Raw genomic sequence first — 19,243 nt, 5'->3', positions numbered from 1 at the left:
GATGCAAGTCCAACTATCTCTAGACAGATAGCCAAATTTTGCCATTATCTTGTGAAGTTCCATACTAAGAAACAAGAAACTGCATGTCTTGTATGATCTCTTGGAATTTTAGTTTATAAATGTTTTTTATACTCTGATTTAAAGGATTTATATAAATTGGAACTGACTTGAATTTTAAAATTGGTTCAATTATATTTTAGTTATCTTGGATTGTATAGGTGGGGAAATGTTTATGTATTTTATTGTATTTTATGTTTTTTTAGGAGGGTATTTTATACTATCTTAGGTATTTTAGGAGGGTTTTATATGATGTGTTATAGTTTTTATATTGGTCTATGACTGTAATAAAGTTCATTCGAATCAATGTTCCCTCTAAGCTGCAGCGTCTTGTGAGCAAAAATTCTACTTTGTGAGCTACTGGCATTAAAGCTGTGAGCTACAGAATTAATGTGCTCTGGGATCATCCTTCCTGAGCTAAGACAAAAATGTGTAAGCTGGAGGCTAAAATTCTGTGAGCTAACTCATGCTAACTCAGTTTAGAGGGAACACTGGTTGGAATGCTGTTGGCAGCAGCCCAGTCCTTGGGCATCTTAGAGAGGGAAGGAAACACTCTGATGACTCCTTACAGGATGCTTTCTCGTGTTGTTTTACTTATGTGACATGAATTGGACTACACCCAAAATAATACCTGACAGACAAAAGTGTGTCATAACAAGGCACAATTGAATGATACAGATGAAAGAGAAAAAAATTTTTTTTGACTTATGACAGATCTGCACATTTGCCTGGCAAACAAAGGTTCTTTCTTTTTTTCCAAATTAAAGCATGCAAGTTAAATGTGATGAATGAAGGTGGGGCATCACCTAAACTGAGCTATGCTCATTCAAACCTGCTAAGGATTCAAACTAGCAGGAGGTGGGGAACAACCAGTGGTGCGGTTACTGTGAATGAGCGAAAGATGGGGAAGGGTTTGGCACCTTCTCCTTCCTGAAAAGTTTTCTGTACAAATGCTCTGGTTAGGGCTTTTTTTTGTAGCAGTAATTCCTTTGCATATTAGGCCACACCCCTCTGATGTAGCCAATCCTCCTGGAGCATAAAGTAGGCCCTGTACTAAGAGATCTGTAAGCTCTTGGAGGATTGGCTACATCGGGGTGTGTGGCCTAATATGCAAAGGAGTTCCTGCTATAAAAAAAGCCCCAGCTCTGGTCTATTGCATTGAGATGTTTGCCACATAACTTGTAGTTATGCCTTTTAAGAAAGCAGGGACATTGCTGAGGGGGGGCATTTATTAAATGCAAAGTAAGTAGTCAAAAGTGCTGCATAGCTTTTGATCCAAGTAGAGATCCACTCTGCCCTTTTGAAGCCACAAAAAACACCTTTTTCCCCACTTAAAACAAGATTCATGTCTTTGAACTCTCTTTGGCAGGGCTTGCATGGCAAACCAGGTCCACGGGGACAACGAGGACCAACGGTATGTACTTTGCATTCTTCTCTCCATTTTCCTCCCTCAATGTTACTGCATGAATTTCCATATTAATTACTTTCTTTGCAGTGTTTAAAAAGTTGACCTTTGCATTCTGTTGTACTGCAATACACATATATAAAAAGTTCATTATGTATCTTTAAACACCCTTTAGGGACCACGTGGGTCGAGGGGCCCAAGAGGCCCAACTGGAAAACCTGGCCCAAAGGTAATTTGACAGAATCGACAAACCATTTTTTCAGCTAGCTTTTCCTCTTAATGCAAATAAACATTGCATCTTTAAATACCTTTTTTTGGCTTCTTTTTCAGGGCACTTCAGGAAACGACGGACCGCCTGGCCCACCAGGTGAAAGGGTATGCAAAGAGTACTTTTGTTTAATTTGTTGCTCACATTTTTTTCTTATCCTCTTTTTAGGGGGGTGGGGTGGTATTTGGAATGCTTTCCCTTTATGATCATTTTCCTGCAAATCAGAAATGTCCAGAGGTATGTGTGGGAATAATCAAATATATAAATGGTATATATTTTGTGTAAAAAACCCCAAACATTTCCAAAATATTTTGAGTTGTTTGATCAGTACTATCTTCAGCTTTTCAGCATACTAAATTCCATTTTCTTCCAGCATTCATATTTATTTATTTATTACTTTTCATTTTTAAAAATTACCACATTCTAAGCTATTGCACCAGGTCACTGAAACAGAAAAATGTTCATAAATCCATTGCTACTCACTGAACAACACTGAGTAGAATGTGCTGCATATTGTTAAAGTACAAATGATTACCAGTCCAGTAAATACAATCTGTCATATAAAAAATATTGTGAAAATGTCACTGTAAAGGCAGATTGTGACTTCCAAGAAGAAAACAGTAAGACTTCATCAGTCTGGCATACATAGCTTGTTTATTGCATCATTGAGTGTGCCCCACCATGTGATGTCAGCATCTGCAACACCCCAAAGAGTCAATGTTGGTTATGTAAAAGTATTGCCCTGATGGGTATATTGAAAATAAATGAATTAAAATTGGCTTTTACCAATGGGCATAGTCTTCTGTCAGATCCAGAATTAATCTACTACTAGATGTCCAGGAACTGAGCCAAATCTCCTAGATCAGTTCTGAGTCTATATTAGTCTTCTTTAGACTGTGGCAACTACTCTCCTCCCCCCATAGACTGAAGCCTACCTGCCAATTTCATCATTCAGGAACACAGAGGTTCGAGTCCTCAGTGATTATTGTGACACTTACCTGAAAATATCTGGGGCAGCACTTGTATTATATCATTGGTAAGGAGTGGGACTTACCAGTGGAAAGGACCAAAGTATTTTGGACTTTCTTGGGTCTGCTTCTCAGATTCCCCATAAAAATCTTGCTAAACCAGATTCAGCCTCTGCCAGCTCTGTGAACAAATATGAATTCTGTCTTTATTCCTAATCTGGGATTTATATGCTGGCTTTGCAGCTAACTTTAGTTTTAATTGTGGCCTCCTTCTGCCATGCCAATATGCCAGAGTTGGCACAAGAATCAAGGCTGGTCTTAAGAATGTTTTGCCCCTCTGGAAAGCAGCAAATGAGGATACAGTTCTGCTTATGACTGCCTGTCAGTCTTGATCCATACTCTTGTCTGTTCTCTAAATAGGCTAAGGACAAAACTGTCTGAGGCCTGCATTTTTAAGGAAGTGCATTCAGTGTCACGCTTGGAACTTTACTGATGGCACACTTTGCCCAAAGGTTTGCCCAGTCCAACCCTCAATAACAATGTGCGTTTCAGTTTCTCTCTCAAGCCCTGCATTTACGTGTCCTCCTGGTACCATTTATCTGCTTTCGGCGGCTGTTCGTATCAGAACTAGAACAACCCCAGAGAAGCCTTATTGGGAATGAATCCAGCTCACTTGTTGCAATTTCAAATTAACAAGATCATATACCAGGAAAGCTTGAAGCTGCTCCCCTAGAACTAATTGTATCACCCTGTTGTGCTCCTTGTGTTACTTTAATCCAGGCTGCAGCTGGCAGTACTCTGACTGCCTACAGAAAAGGACAATGAGCCATTTGCAGGAGATTTCTCCATTCTGTATTCAGTTTATCCCATCCTACTCAAGTACTAACAAAACACTCTAAGCTTTTGAATAAACATCTTGGCCTTATAGTGAAATGTATGTGATTTTTGCATTAGTATGCAAAGATAAACATCAAAGCCCTGATTTTAAAAGGTGCTTTACAAAAGAAATGATAAGACTTTGGTCCAGGAAGCTTTCAATTTATGCAGATAAATGAGTAATACAGCTCCTAGTTAACAAACTACTCATATCTCTTTAACATAGTTCATAAGCATCATCTTTATGGTCCCAGAGGCAGTCCCTGAGCTTTGTAATCTCTTTTGGCAATGGAATTCCTACTGGAAGAGTGGTAGTAGAGAAGAATAGGAGCTTACATAGTTAAGATGTATGAAGAGTACACCTAAAAATATAAAAGTAGGAATGAACCATAACATGTGCATCATACTTGGCTAAAGCTTCCTTTTGAGCAGGGGTCCCCAACCGTGGCCTGTTAGCAACTGGTCCGTGAGTTGTATAATTATTTCATTATATATTACAAGGTAATAATAATAATAATACATTGGATTTATATCCTGCCCTCTACTCTGAATCTCAGAGTCTCAGACCCACTTACAATCTTCTTTATCTTCCTCCCCCACAACAGACACCCTGTGAGGTAGGTGGGGCTAAGAGAGCTCTTACAGCAACTGCCCTTTCAAGGACAACTCTTGCAAGAGCTATGGCTAACCCAAGGCCATTCCAGCAACTGCAAGTGGAGGAGTGGGAAATCAAATCCAGTTCCCCCAGATAAGAGTCCAAACACTTAACCACCACACCAAAATAAAATGCACAGTTGTATCATCCCGAAACCATCACTCTCCCCCATCCCCAGTCTGTGGAAAAATTGTCTTCCAGAAAACCAGTCCCTGGTGCCAAAAAGGTTGGGGACCACTGCTTTTGAGTACTACTTGGTGGTCTGATGCTCTGTGATGTGTGAAAAGTGTCCAGTGTAGGCACGTTCTGGGAGATAGGGTTACAAATAAAATAAAAACCACACATGCTTATTTGAACTCAGCAAGCAGTATGAAATAGTTATTAGAAGAGAGAGCTTTTGTTCTTATTTGTAAATAGCATAAATGGCATGAAGTAGTTTTAGATGCGGGTAATCATTTGAAAATGTCTGGGTGGCAATACAGTACCTCAAAAAATACAAATGCTTACCTAATCCAAAATAACCTCTGTTATTAAAAAAATACACTATAATTATGTATGGCAGAGTTATATACTGTTTTACTGGTATTTGTAAGTATTTCTTTCTATATGCCTCCTTGCACATACTCATATGGAAAGGTGGGGTATAAATTTTTAAAATATGTTATATGTTTTCATAGTTACATCCTCTCCCAGGGGGTGGAATTCTAGCAGGAGCTCCTTTGCATATTAGGCCACACACACCTGATGTAGCCAGTCCTTCAAGAGCTTACAAGGCTCTTTTTTTGTAAGCTCTTGGAGGATTGGCTACATTAGGGGTATGTGGCCTAATATACAAAGGATCTCCTGCTAGAATTCTACCCCTGATCCTTCCCCATTTATTTTATATGACTTTGTACAGTGTGGTATAGTACAGAGAATAATATAACAGGATTTCCCCTTCCTCCGTGAGTCTGTGCAAGCACCAGTCGTTTACGACTCTGGGGTGATGATGTTTTCACGGCAGACTTTTTAACAGGGTGGTTTGCCATTGCCTTCCCCAGTCATCTCTACTTTCCCCCCAGCAAGCTGGGTACTCATTTTACCGACCTTGGGAAGGATAGAAGGCTGAGTCATCCTGGAGCCGGCTACCTGAACCAGCTTTTGCTGGGATCGAACTCAGATTGTGAGCAGAGGGCTCCGACTGCAGTATTGCAGCTTTACCACTCTGCGGCACAGGGCTCATGTTTGTGTTTGCAAGCATATAAACTTTGATTTTGGTGAAGCAAAGGATCTGAGGGGAAATGATAAGAAACAAGGAAGGGAATCCATAGAACTGAAAAACTGTATTTGGTACGCAGGAAGTCTTGAACAGGGAAACATTTTTGTGGACCCCTTAGCAGTAAGTATCCATGTACTCTTGACTGAGGCTGTTCACAAGAAAAGCATTTTTTCCTCCAAAACTCCTAGCTTTAGAAGGCCATTTTCAATCCAAATGTTGTTGTTGCTAGCTGCCCTGAGCCCAACTGGGGAGGGCGCGGTATAAATGCAAATAATAAATAAATGTTCTGACCCGTCCAGTTGATGATCACTGACATAAAAAAGACATCACAATAATAAACCATGGGATCCTGGTATTCCAGAGCTTTGTTTTCCAATGAGGCATCAGTTCCAGGATCCCAAATCAGTAATACACTTGAAAGTAAAAAAATTTGGGTCGTTTTTGTCCCCACCCCTCATTAAGATAGGTTATGCTTTGATAATCAGAAATGGAGGGTGAAGTAATGTACAAATAAGAGAGAATTACTAACATAACTTTAGCAGCTGATAACATATAACAGCTAAAGATCTCACACCAAATGGACATAGACAAATCTTGTGTTGTGCCATCTGTATAGAACATTTGGCCTATACCTTTCTGTGTTTTAATATACTTGCTGTAACAAAAAAATATTTTCCACTGAAATTGCTCAGCTAGCACTAAAAAGGGACAACAAATGTTAGTTTGATTTTCTCTCCCTTGATTTATTAGTGTATTGATTTCACTATTTTAAACAGATTTTAGTTACATATTATTGTTTGTGGATAGTAATATGGCATTTGTTGTACATTATTTGGCAATCATTTTCAGTAAACTCATAGTTTATTATTGGATTTTACTGTATTTGTAAAACTATTTGGGCACTTGCCTAACAGAAAAAGTGATTTACAGTGTATTCCTAAACAGTTATGCTTTATGTTGTCAATGGCTTGTCAACGTCCGTTGATATCTCTGCATTAGTTTGTTCGGTTATAAATGTAAATAAATATATTGCATTGCAACCTTTTCTGTAAAATATTTGGACTGCCCCCATGGTGGCAGTAACAGGAATAGTAATGATATTAATCACAATATTTGTGTTTGATTTTTTAAACTGATATTAGGGACCGCAAGGGCCTCAGGGGCCAGTTGGGTTCCCTGGACCAAAGGGACCTCCCGTAAGTATTTTCTTTTCTTTCCTTCCTTCCTTCCTTCCTTCCTTCCTTCCTTCCTTCCTTCCTTCCTTCCTTCCTTCCTTCCTTCCTTCCTTCCTTCCTTCCTTCCTTCCTTCCTTCCTTCCTGTGGCCAACATGGCATAGAACATGACTGAAATAAGCCTTAATAATTAAGAATTAATTATCAGTGTATTAGGTGGCCTTGGCAAAGCTTAATGATCAAGAAAGTAGTTTAAAATATTTATATGAAGAACAACAGATAGAAATAAGTTAAATCTTCTGTTCCAACTTCCTTCACCCTCAGTGTACTTGTGTTTGTGCAAGCACATGTATCAAGCTGAGTACATAACTTTAATCCATGTAATTAATACCTTTTATTAGGAAAACCAGATTGACACAAAATCTTGTGCACAGTTTTGAACTTGCCAAACATGTCTGTCAGGCTACAACATTTAAAAATATAGTGGTGTGAGAAGCAGATTTCTGGGCCATGATGATGTCAATGACTGTCAGCTCAATCCTGTGAGTGTTTGCTCAGAAGTGAGCAGGAATTATTTTCAACAGGACTTCATATTGAGCAAATATAAATGTGATTGCAGTTTAAGTGTGTAGGGAGTGGAAGCAGAAAGACATTCTCTGTGTATCATGTGAACAGCTATTCCAGAACCGGTTCAGAGAAGCTCGATCCTGAGCCGTGTGGCAGAGCACATTAGATGATTTCCCCCACCTAGAATATAAAAGTATCTAAAACTGTGGAGTGACAGCCCAGGGCCAACAGAAAACATGCTTTGTATCTAATAGTGACTGGAGAAATGAATTTGGACATCATGAAATTAGCCTGAAGCAGTTCTCTGTTTAGTGAGTGTAGCTCAAAATGGGCTGGGTTTTGCAATGAAACTAACGTTAGAAAAAATGTTTGGTGAAAAACATGGTAACAGTGCTAGAAGATGATTGACAAACAACAAAATTATATAGATTAAAATCAAGATATGAAAGCTAAAAATGATAGACAGGCTCCTGAAGCTGTAGAGTATAAAATGGTGCCTACCACAGCTGCTTCTTTTGCCATTGTTGCCACTGAAGTTGAAATCCTTCCTTTATCACTTTGTGTGTTATATCATTCAATATTATAGCATACTGTTGTGTGTGCTTTGAATGAAGTTATTGCAGGCTAAGGGAGGACATTGGGCATTTTGGGTTAATCTCGCTGCTTGATGACCTGAGACCACTAGAGGTCACTATCTATCTCTGTTATGTCAATTGTAGCAAAAAAGGTGCAGAAATTAATGGGAAAGTACACGATCTGCTCTTGGCAGACTATCACCAAAATGCATGTGCTACACACATTGAGTTGGTTATTGACTTTAAAATGCTGTATTCATAAATGGAGCTGAAACATTCACTGAGTTGGAATAACGTGTAACCTCTCAAAACTTTTAGGGCCCCATTTGTGGCATTGATCAGTTTTGTTCAGATCAATGGGCTTCACTGTTCTTTCTCCCTAATGCAATTCTTTTGGAAGAAAGAGATCCCTCTTTTAAGTCTCTCTCCTAGATGAGTTAGCACTGGTGTGTTGGATGAGTAGTGCCTCTGAAATTATATTGATCCAGAAGCTGTTTGCTCAGACTGCATTTGGATTGCAGAATGGCGTTATGAGAACTATTTTTGCAGTCTTGTTAATACTAACTTTCAAAATCTGTTTGGCTAGTGGACCCATGGCTCAGTGGTAGAGCATCTGTTTTGCATGTGGACAATCTCAGGTTTTTGGCATCCCAAATAAATGATCAGATTGCATTGCAGGCAACATGAAAGTCTGCTCTTTTCTTGAAAACTTGGAGAGCCATCGCCAGTCAGAGTAGACAGTTTCAACTGCTATCTATGCCTCGGAATAAGGCAGCTTTGTACATTCATTCATGTATGTGTATATCATTGTGACACAGAAGGAATAAAATTAGAAATCAACTATCACCCATGAGGTACCATTAAGTGCTCTGCAGTTCTTAATGATACAGACATGTGTCCAAACCATCTATGGACATCTCAGAAACTTTTCTTGCTTCTCCCTTATTATATAATAAGTTCAACCAGCTTGAAGTAAGCAAGAACATTTGTTGAACAAGAGCAGAACTGAACACAAACAGGTAACACCACTCCTTATATCCATTTGGCCTGAGTTAAACACACCCCCTTATGTGGGCAACAAACTACCCTATTGGTCTCTCCAGGATCCTTCATTTCGTGTCCTGATTGGCTGGTTCTAAAAGAACAGACAATCAGAATGTAGGCATCAAGGTCAATGGGCAATGAAGTATGCTTCAACGTCAACTAACAGACATAACAAACCAGCAGTCAAAAAAAACCAATACAGAACACCCCTGCTGCTGCAGCCCACTAATTTTCCTCTAAGCACCAGCTAACCCTTAGTAAAAATGAAGTGAAGTGGGGGGAAAGAAAGTCTGCAGTAGTAGGAGGGGGGAATTAGCAGAAATAACTTCTCCCTCCTGTGTAAATGGAAATACAGTTCCTTTGGTTTGGGAGAACTGCATATTGAGAGAAATACCAATACCAATGTGTAGTGTTATAAAATTAACAATGCATCCAACATTTATACAGATTTCATAATATTTGTTTCATTTACAAATGTGTGAGAAGATCAAGCTAGGAGAAAGAGACTCCTGTTGCAGGCAACAAAACAGCGAATCCACCATCTGATTGTCAGAGAAGAAAGCTACTTCATCCCTCCTCTTGCCCTGCATAACCCTGTCCAGCTGCTTACAGTACAACTCAACTTGAGCTCAAGTTAAAAAAAGAAAAGACAAGTTCTCATCTTTCTATCTGATTCTCTGGGTTTTCCTATTAAAACTTTACCCTTCTCACTGTTAAGCAAGGATGTTTCTTAAGACTTCTAGTACTACATATTCATTCAGAGAATATCATCAACAAATCACCCCAACCATAAACATTCATACAGGTCATAAAGCAGCAGTACGCATGCAAGAAAGCTTGGTTTTGGGTATAGCCATGATTGTTGGGCATGATGGCATAATCTTTTCAAAACCAGAAATGTCTATGAGACTTATCCCCACCCCCTTTCTTATTGTAGGGTCCTCCTGGGAAGGATGGTTTGCCTGGACATCCAGGACAGCGAGGTGAAACTGTGAGTGTACTCATGTTGTTCTATATGATAATGTTTGAATGTATTTAATAAACATGCATGGAACATTATTCTGTTGTTTAATGAACTGGGAGAGAGAACTTATTCCCAGTGTATTAGAAACTTGGGGGTTTTAAAGACCTTCCAAGCATCTGAGTTATCATTAATTGTTGCTTCCTCTGGGTAATTTCACACATGGATGCTCACTACTTCATGGTTCATTGTGAAAGAGTCATTGCAGTTCTGAAAATGCTTCAAGCAGTACTTCTTAATGGGAGGAGTTGTGGGTGGGGATGCAAACAAACTGGGAAAATGTAGTTTATTTTGGTTTATGATTTGGGGTATGCCCGGTTCACAGACCAATAACCATCACAAACGTTTAAGGACTAAATGAACTGGTTTGGTTCGTGAAGTTTGTTACTCAGTGGAATGCCCCCCCCGGTATGCTGGAGACACCAAAATAGCAGGGAATCTCTGGCTGACTCTCTTCTACCTGCCCTCCAAGTTTGGTGAGGACTTGCAGAGTCCAAGTTATGCTCCCCCAAAGAAAGTGCCCCTAGGAAAGTGCTTTCTGGGGAAATGACCCTTGTCATTTCTGCAGAAAGCACTTTCCTGGGGGCACCTTCCCTGGAGGGCCATAACTTGTATCCCATAAATCCAATCCTCACCAAACTTGGAGGGCAGGTAGATGAGAGTCAGCTGGAGATCCCCTGTAAGTTTGATATCTCTAGCTTGCAAAGGATGTTCTATACACTCCTGAATCTCCTGAACCTGTGCCTGCCAAAATGAGTGTCATTGATAAGTGATCATTTGACAGACATGGGTTCAGCAGTGTATAGAATGGATCCTGTGTAAACTAGAGACACCAGATTCACAGGAGGCCTCCCACAGATTCTCCTCTACATGCCCTCCAGGTGCCCCCCAAAATGTGTCTGTTCATGAACTGTCACAAATAGTTAGAAAGTTTGTGGAAAGTTTGTACCAGTTGACCTGCCATGAACTTCACTTCATGAACCACGAACTGGCCAAAATGATTTTGGTTAGCTTAAGTTCCAAGCAGTTCCATCATTCCCACAGCCTCTGTACTTAATTCTGCATATTCACTAGATTTGATAGTGACAAAGAAAAGCCTGTGAACCTACTGGGCTCAGGCAATAGTTTATTGGGGTGAGATGGAGATTTAAAAAGAGGCTGGTACAATAGAATTATCATTCCCTGCAATGTACATTTCTCACACACATTTAGTCTGACTCACACTGTCATATCTGATGAACTTTTCATGTCCATGGTGATTACATCATTTGTGCCACTTCTGTGCTTAAGACTGCATACTTCATGCATTGGCCTTGAACAGACAAAAAAGTTTGTATGTGCCACTAATGATGACTGCATACACTGTGTGTTATTCCTTCAGTTCTCTGAGAGGAAAAGAAATCCTATTGTCTGTCTCTAGCCTTTAGCTAATGCTTTGCACACACATTATCGATTAGGTCCTGAAGCAGATTACTGCTTTCTGCAAAGAAATAATATTCTCTGAAAGAGTTCCACAGTCCCTTTTCCACTATGCTTGTCATTAGGAAAACAAGAGACTTTGGCCTATAGTGGGTGCAATGTGCCTTCCTCAGTAACTAACTGACAGCTACTCTGCGAAATCTTTATGAAGACTGGTAGCATTGACCAGAGGAAACAGTAGAAAAAAGTAGCCTGGAGAATACGCTGAAAGCTCATCCTATAGTTATGTTACTGAAAGTGGACAGATCTGAGCACACACAGAGAGCATGGGAGACGACCTGTTATAGAAATAACATAAAACACAGTAGACTTGCTTTGGAAAATCTCAGGTTTCATCAAAAGCTCCACAAGATTCAAAAGAAACACTGAACTACAGAAGTGAAGAAAGAAACTATTTATTAATTATCTTCCACAGTATTGTACCCCACCCCTTATATAGTAAGGGAAATCCCAATTAACCATAGGTTGCTTATTTCCCAACTCTTAGGACACCATTAGGCTTCAGCCTCAAAGATGGACAACCAGTAGAAGGAAAATATGGTTTCCAGTAAACCAGCAGTGGAGAAGGAGCCCAAGCCCTTCCATCACCCACCACTTTCCGCCCTGTAATGCTCTTGTCTCTTCCACTTTTCCCTACAATGTGCTAAATGTACATCTGAAACTCTGGGTTAAAAGGGGTTAGGGAAAGTCAGTGCAATTGAAGCAGGAAGTTCTCGATTGCATGCTGTTCTTTTTTTTCCCCTTTGCAAAATGTAGTGTCTCTCTCTGCCACTTTTCACCTTTTGGGCAATGGCTATGGTTCTCAGACCTATGTCTGTCAGTTCTTTCCTGAGAAGAAAACAGGGCAATTTGGTAAAAGAAGTGTCTCCATGTGACCATTGGAGGAGGAGCTCTTGGGACATGGCAGTTCTTAAAATGACTAGGAAGACCTTGGATGGGCACTCAGAAGAACATACCTGAGGGAATATTGTTTACATACATGCCTTTTATATAATACATTGTCTTATAGCATTGTTGGTGTCTTTCTTTCTTTCAAATATCTGAGTTGCCACAAGGCTGTAGGGTCCATCTTCTGGTGGTGTCTCTAGTAGATTTGTATCAAATACCTCAAAACTAGAGGTAAATTGAACTTTCCCTGAAGCAAAATTTCACAACAAAATTGAGGTGAAATACCTGAAGAATGATTATGAAGCGTACAGAATTTTAATGAGACCAGTGAATTGCCCTAATGTGTCTCTCATACCCATGGCTAAGAGCCTTAGAAACATGTAATCTAAATTGCTTGTATACTTAACAAATGAGAAAACCTATATATCTTGGTCTGCTGTTCCTTCACCTCCACACTCATCTTTGACACTTTCCCAATCAATATTTTTTTCTTCTCCTTTAACTAATAATTTGTCTGCCTTTCCTGGCTGATTTTCATGTGTTTCTTCATAGTTCTGTTTGCTTGTCTGCTTTTAACACATATGCCTGACTGTCTGCAACATATATTTGAATTGAGCTCTGAGCTCATTTATGCAATCCCAGTCATCCAATCAGTTTAACAAAGTGTGACCTATGAAACTAACTGTCACTTTGAACCACACCACTGGATGAGCTAACCTCAGAATGACTGGAAATGATAGATCTCTGAAAGAGACTTCAGTATTCTACATTTAAGTGTGCTTTAAGTGAACTTTATGACTCAGCATCTTTAATAGAAATGGCAATCCTTATTTCTGGAGAAGATTAATGCCCTGACATGGTATTCCTTGCTTATCACATCTTCAACAATAATAAAGAAGCCTGTGTAATGTGCAAAAGTACAATATTATAGCTGTATTTGTTTCCTCCATAGGGATTCCAAGGCAAAACTGGCCCACCAGGTCCTGGTGGAGTTGTTGGACCTCAGGTACATTGTTTCATCCAACTTTACCTCTATAGACAGTGGAAAGAACAGTTACTGTGGCTGTGCCTGTCACACAACAGTCCCATATAAGTTGATTCAGGGTACAGCCTTACACATCTATTGAGGTGGTTCTTTGAATATGTCAGTCTGCCATTTACATATGACCACTTGACATGTTTCCCAAATAGTCAATATGGTGTTTGTTGATCTGCCACTAGGGGTGCTCTAACATCCATCAGCTCTGTTGCAAGCAAGGAGCAAACCCCTTGATAGTTGGTTCTGCTGTCCACAGCTGGCCTGACTCTGTTTGTTGCCCCTTGCAACAGTATGTACAGTATGGTACACTGTGGTGGAATATAATTTCTCTCCAGGAAGAAAAAGGGAGAGGGCAAGCTACTTCTCTTGGAGAAGGCCCCCTTCATTTGGAGGGTGTAAGCTTGAGCAGACAGAAGAGAGCCTGCTGGCTGGACAGCTGAAGCAGGATCAGGACTATGTCTTGTCTATTAGCAGAGAGCAGTCACTGGCAGAACCCACTGAAACAGCTGATGTAGGACTCTGGTAGACATGGTGACTCTAAGGCTGGAGGTGTGTAGAGATGCCCCACCCAAATCATATTTCATGCATATGCAATGTTACCCCCTCTGTACCTTCTGCACTGTTGCTCCTTGGCAGCTGCCCAAAGCTGACCTCAGCAAGGCTTGAGCTATTGATGGTCACATCCATTAAACAATGTTTGGTGTAGTGGTTAAGTGTGTGGTTTGGTGTAGTGGTTAAGTGTGCGGACTCTTATCTGGGAGACCTGGATTTGATTCCCCACTCCTCCACTTGTACCTGCTAGCATGGCCTTGGGTCAGCCATAGCTCTGGCAGAGGTTGTCCTTGAGAGGGCAGCTGCTGTGAGAGCCCTCTCCAGCCCCACCCACCTCGCAGGGTGTCTGTTGTGGGGGAGAAAGGTAAAGGAGATTGTGAGCAGCTCTGAGACTCTTCGGAGTGGAGGGCGGGATATAAATCCAATTTCATCATCTTCTTCTTCAATGCTGAACCTGCCTACCATGAAGTTCAAAGCATCCCTATATGGTCACGGACATATGACAGGTCTATCCCAGGAACTTTATGGCTCAGCATTCATTTTAAACTAAATGAACATTTCAAGGGAATTCAAGGAGGGGGAGGTGTGCTGGCTAAATAAAACATCCAAAGAATTCAGGGGGAAGATGAAAGGGCAGTGAAATTTCTCCACCAGTTATATTTCAGGTACTATTGATCCAGTTGTACTATGGGAGTCTTCTGTCTCTCACCAGTAGTGAACATCTTTTTGGAGTCTAAGGGTAGTAAACAAGCTGTCCACACTCCAGGCAAAGTTGATGAGTGGGGATAATAGTTCTCACCAAATTTCACATGTCTCAGAATGGGAGATACCTACTTGGGTGAAAAATCCAAGTAGTCTGAGGGAAACAAAATGGGTTTCAGTTAAGCTGAGCGAGATTTTCAAGCTCAGTTCTACACATTCCACCTAGACACACACAAAACATACTTACCAAGCAAAAATGGTTTCACTTTACTATCAAATGTAGTATTCATTTTGGTATAAGGTTGTTAAATACTAGCTAAGACTCTTGACACATCTATTGGAAATACCACTGATTTCAAACTGAATTGAAATCAAATCTCTACTTAAACATCAGTAAATGATAATTAGTTTCAAAGAGAAATATTTCAGGAGAACATTTACAATCCAACTCTGATATACTGTGGTAAGATAAAAAGTTTCTTGGAATCCCCTCTCTGACAGGCCATTCCATTTGCCTTCTCTCCTTGTGCTGACTATAAGGTGTTTTTCAGGAATCACAAAAGATAGCAAGACCAGATTCAGTTTATTTTAGCAAGCACTTTATTAAATCCTTTTAGAATGTCAGATTTTTAAAAAGTTCTTCTCATCTAGCTTAGGCGATAGAAGACTTCTGAATGTTTGCATTTCTCCTAAAACTCCACTGAAGCAAAGTAGCAGGGGTCTTTCTGAGTACTAATCTTATCTGAATTACCTTTTGTTTTCCTCTCTGCTTTTATTGACTAAGCTTTGTTTAATATCCAATATGATCATGCTGTGTTTGTGTGGATAAAGACAAATGAAAACTAGCTCATTTATATACCCAAGGCTGTTATTCTCTACATTTGTTCCTATATGAGGTTTTTCTGTTATTGATGTCTGTTTGTGCTTTTTAAGCACATGTCTGCAGTCTCCAGGGAAGAATCTATGAATTCCACAATTATACATCCAAGCTTACAAAGAATTTAGGCATAAATTCATACCAAGAGTATTGTTATCACTGTGTTTTGAGTTTTTTGATATGGCTGTTTGCTATTTATCTTTTTTTTTTTTTTTTGGAGGGGGAGTAATTGTAGCAAGGCATAACAATGAAATGCTTTGTTAAATTTTCATTGCATCATTTTAAAATAGCTACTTGCCACTAGAAAGACTGTTTGGATTATTTGGCTCCTCTTTGCTTGCCAATGGCAGTGCGTTGAATAAATTGAGTTTGCCACATCCCCCCAAAATTGGAAGTCCATGCATAAGTAAGCAAGGCTAGTTAACCATTTCTAAATGTTCCTTTTAGTCAGAAAGCATGGGTCCTGGCCTCACTCTTCTTTTATGTCAAGACAATGGAAACATTGGCAGGTATACTACCTTAGACTAGAGGAAGTTCTGTTTGACAAAGCCATTTAATTTGGAGGAAGGCTTCTTTAGCTGAAGAAAGGCTTCAAACTTTCAGTATAATGGCAATGAAGTCCACACATCCTCATACTGCTTTCTAGGACATTTGCTATGCCCAACAGTGTGCTAAAGGTTCCAGCATGCAAACTAGATCCTGGATATGCAAGCTATTCCTGTCGATGGTATGGCTAACCTCAGGGCTCAAGAAGGGCTTACGCCATTCACTGCTTCCTGAAGACTGGCAAGTGGTGGGAAACGAGGCTTCTTTATCATAGGATTGGGTTCGCCAACTGGTTGAGGAGAGGATAGGGAAGTATATGCTAGTCGAGCTATTTCTTCTTCTCAGCTCCTTTTCACCACCCCTTCTTGTTCACATGGAGCTAATTCGACCGGTCCTTGTCACCGAGTGACTAAGATTCCATTTTGGTACAATTATGTTCAGGGATTTTAAATACTTGGGAGGGCATAAGTATAATTTTATACTTGACTAGGCAGTTAGTTAAATACATTTTCCCTGGAACTGAGGTTGCATGTGTTGGTGGCATTGTGGGATATCAGATGCTTTAAACGACTAATAATGTTGTGCATTTGGGTTTAGGGCCCTACTGGAGAAACTGGCCCAATTGGTGAAAGAGGTCACCCTGGTCCTCCAGGCCCTCCAGGTGAACAAGGCCTTCCAGGTGCTGCTGGGAAAGAAGGTGCTAAGGTAGGAATGTGAATATGTTTACCTGTACTGGATGCATAAAAATCTGCTCTGCCCTCAAATATATAACATATAATACATGGATATTTTCCCTGTGTCATGGCAGTTTGTTACAGCTGCAAAAGTTTTGTATCAGTTGAAGTAATATGTGCATTTACTATTTTATGTTTAATATCTCTTACTATTCCTACCCACATGGATGCATCCAAAGCAGCAGATACTAAAACATGCACACATGAAATTAAACACCGGAACAAAACAGTTAGTAGCCTTGCAAAAATGCCTACTAAAATTGTTTTAATTTGTCGATCAAAGTGAAGGTTTCTAGAGGATTGGTTTTCAGAGAACATACACCAACAGAGTGCTCATTCTTCTCTGTGCACCTGCAGATCTCTCTTTGCTGAATCATTGTAGTTACAACAGGGCTACTCTCTAAGATCGCAACATCTAGAGAGGTTTATGGCGAAAAGATGAATTGTAATACATATTAAGCCAAAGTTTTAAACATTTCAAAATTTCAACAGCAGCAAGATTTTAGCATAAATTAACCCCCAAATAAACAGATGGCTTCAAACACATCTGTGGCATTTTTGTGGAGTCTGTCCAGTTTGCCTCACTTTAAAGGTCTTGCCCACATCCAGCCACTTCCATCTCCTGCCCTGCTTCATCCCATCTCCTTTCCCCTCCCCCCAGAACTGCTGCTGTTCCTGCTGGCAGTGGCTACTTAAAAGGGGGGGGAGGGCTTGTAGCAAGTCAATATACATTTGTAGAAGTCATTCAAAATGTGAGGGGGTTTTTTGGGGGGGAGGGGGGGCTTGTCCTGCCGTTGAATAGTATGTTTAGCTGTTATAGTCTCTTTTCCTTTTTAATGTGCTAACTACAAATGAACAGCTCCCAGCTGATCAGATAAAGAGGGATTAATTACAAAGCAAAGCAGGGAAGCTCCAGGCTTGTCTGTCTCTTTCAAGCACACACAAATATAATTCCTGCTTTTCTGCAGGATCCAGGACCTTCAAAGTAGCAGGAAAGGAGAGGGAGGATCCCTGACGGTGATGATGGTGGCTACTGAAACACTGAGTTTCAACCTATGGGGCTGAGAAGAGTTTTCCTGTAACCTAGGATTAGGGTTTTGGAATGTGAGACAGAAGGGAAGGAGAGAGAGTGCATGAATAAAAGATAGAGTCCTTGCTTAAATAGAGGTCATAACAACAGGAAAAATTCAAAGAAAGCCATTAGTGTGGAAGTGAACTGCAACTAAGTAATCAAGCTGCAGCATTCTGTATCAGCTGAAGTTTCTAGATTGTCTTCAGTGTGTAACAGTAGTCTAGTTTTAACATTATTGGACATGGATTCATACAACCACATATTCTGGCTGGGTCAAGGTAGGCAACCATTGTTCATGTTGAATAGAGATGTAAGAAAGTCAGTTCTCTATCTCTTTTTTTGCACCTGTAGTAACTTCCTCACAGCCATCCTCATACTAAAGACTGACACTAGCCATTCTGTAAAATTGAATAGATTTTGAGCAATGCAATATCTTACCAAACCACTTCTGTGATCAAAAGTGGGTTTATTAACCTGATGAAGTCTCTTAACAAAACAATGTTTAAGACAGTGTGTTATTATCAGGTCTCCATTTTAACTAGTAGATAAAAAAGGAAATTGCTTTAAAATTTCTCTTTTAAAATATGGCACTATCCTCAGAAGATTATATTGTGAAAATTTCTGTATTAAACTTGCAGATAGAATGAAGTGTGCATACTTACTTGACTGAATTACCTGCAGTTGGTTTTTGAAACTGGGTTTGATTTTTTTTTCCCCCAGGGGGATCCAGGTCCTCAAGGTATCTCTGGAAAAGATGGACCACCAGGACTTCGTGGTTTCCCGGGAGAAAGAGGATTACCTGGGGCTCAGGTATTGTATTAAGACCACAATATCTTAACTGCTATGGAAGCCATTGTTGTGCAGAGTACTTAGACTAAAACCAAGCACTTATTCCATTCATTCATTCATTCATTCATTTGTGCCCCATCTTTCTTTCCAGTGGGGGCTCAAAGTAGGTGACATCATTCTCCTCTATCTTATCCTCACAACAATCCTGTGAGGTAGGTTACACTGAGACAATGTGACTGGCCCAAAGTTACCCAGTGAGCTTAAATGGCATGACAATTCAAAACAGGTCTCCCAGATACCAGCATTCTTAACCAACATACCACAGTGGCTCTCTATACATCTGCACTGTGGGTTTTTCTACCATTGGAAAATACATTCAGATGCTATTATCATAATATCAATTAACTGACAAGTGTAAAGATTACATATTTCTATTGAGTGAACTGAACCACAGTCTAGTGGATCCCTTTTTGTGCATAGAGAGATTACTCAAAGGGCTTTGCATGTTCTTTGAGTATGTGTGGCTATTAGCCACAGAGTATTGATGGAACTCTCTGTCCGGGGTAGTGATGCTGGGGGGGGGGGGCAGTGGGAGGGCTTCTAGTTTCCTGGCCCCACTGACAGACCTTCTGATGGCACCAGGTTTTTTGGCCACTGTGTTACACAGAGTGTTGGACTGGATGGGCCATTGGCTTGAT

General features: G+C 40.2%; 1 protein-coding gene across 4 annotated transcripts in view; it reads left to right on the top strand.

Annotated features, from left to right (window-relative positions):
* COL11A1 (collagen type XI alpha 1 chain) overlaps positions 1-19,243 on the top strand; it is a 335,777-nt gene that overhangs the window by 220,405 nt on the left and 96,129 nt on the right. For all 4 annotated transcript variants that reach the window (XM_060232292.1, XM_060232289.1, XM_060232291.1 and 1 more), the window contains 8 exons: positions 1,427-1,471; positions 1,638-1,691; positions 1,793-1,837; positions 6,630-6,683; positions 9,784-9,837; positions 13,187-13,240; positions 16,548-16,655; positions 18,477-18,566. In XM_060232292.1, the coding sequence (XP_060088275.1) occupies positions 1,427-1,471; positions 1,638-1,691; positions 1,793-1,837; positions 6,630-6,683; positions 9,784-9,837; positions 13,187-13,240; positions 16,548-16,655; positions 18,477-18,566 (504 nt within the window). The remainder of the gene's footprint in view (positions 1-1,426; positions 1,472-1,637; positions 1,692-1,792; positions 1,838-6,629; positions 6,684-9,783; positions 9,838-13,186; positions 13,241-16,547; positions 16,656-18,476; positions 18,567-19,243) is intronic.

The sequence above is a fragment of the Heteronotia binoei genome, chromosome 2 (genome assembly GCF_032191835.1).
Source record: "Heteronotia binoei isolate CCM8104 ecotype False Entrance Well chromosome 2, APGP_CSIRO_Hbin_v1, whole genome shotgun sequence".
NCBI classification, from domain to species: Eukaryota; Metazoa; Chordata; class Lepidosauria; order Squamata; family Gekkonidae; genus Heteronotia; species Heteronotia binoei.
The sequence above is the reverse complement of the archived record's forward strand: the minus strand, read 5'-3'. Positions and strand labels throughout refer to the sequence as shown.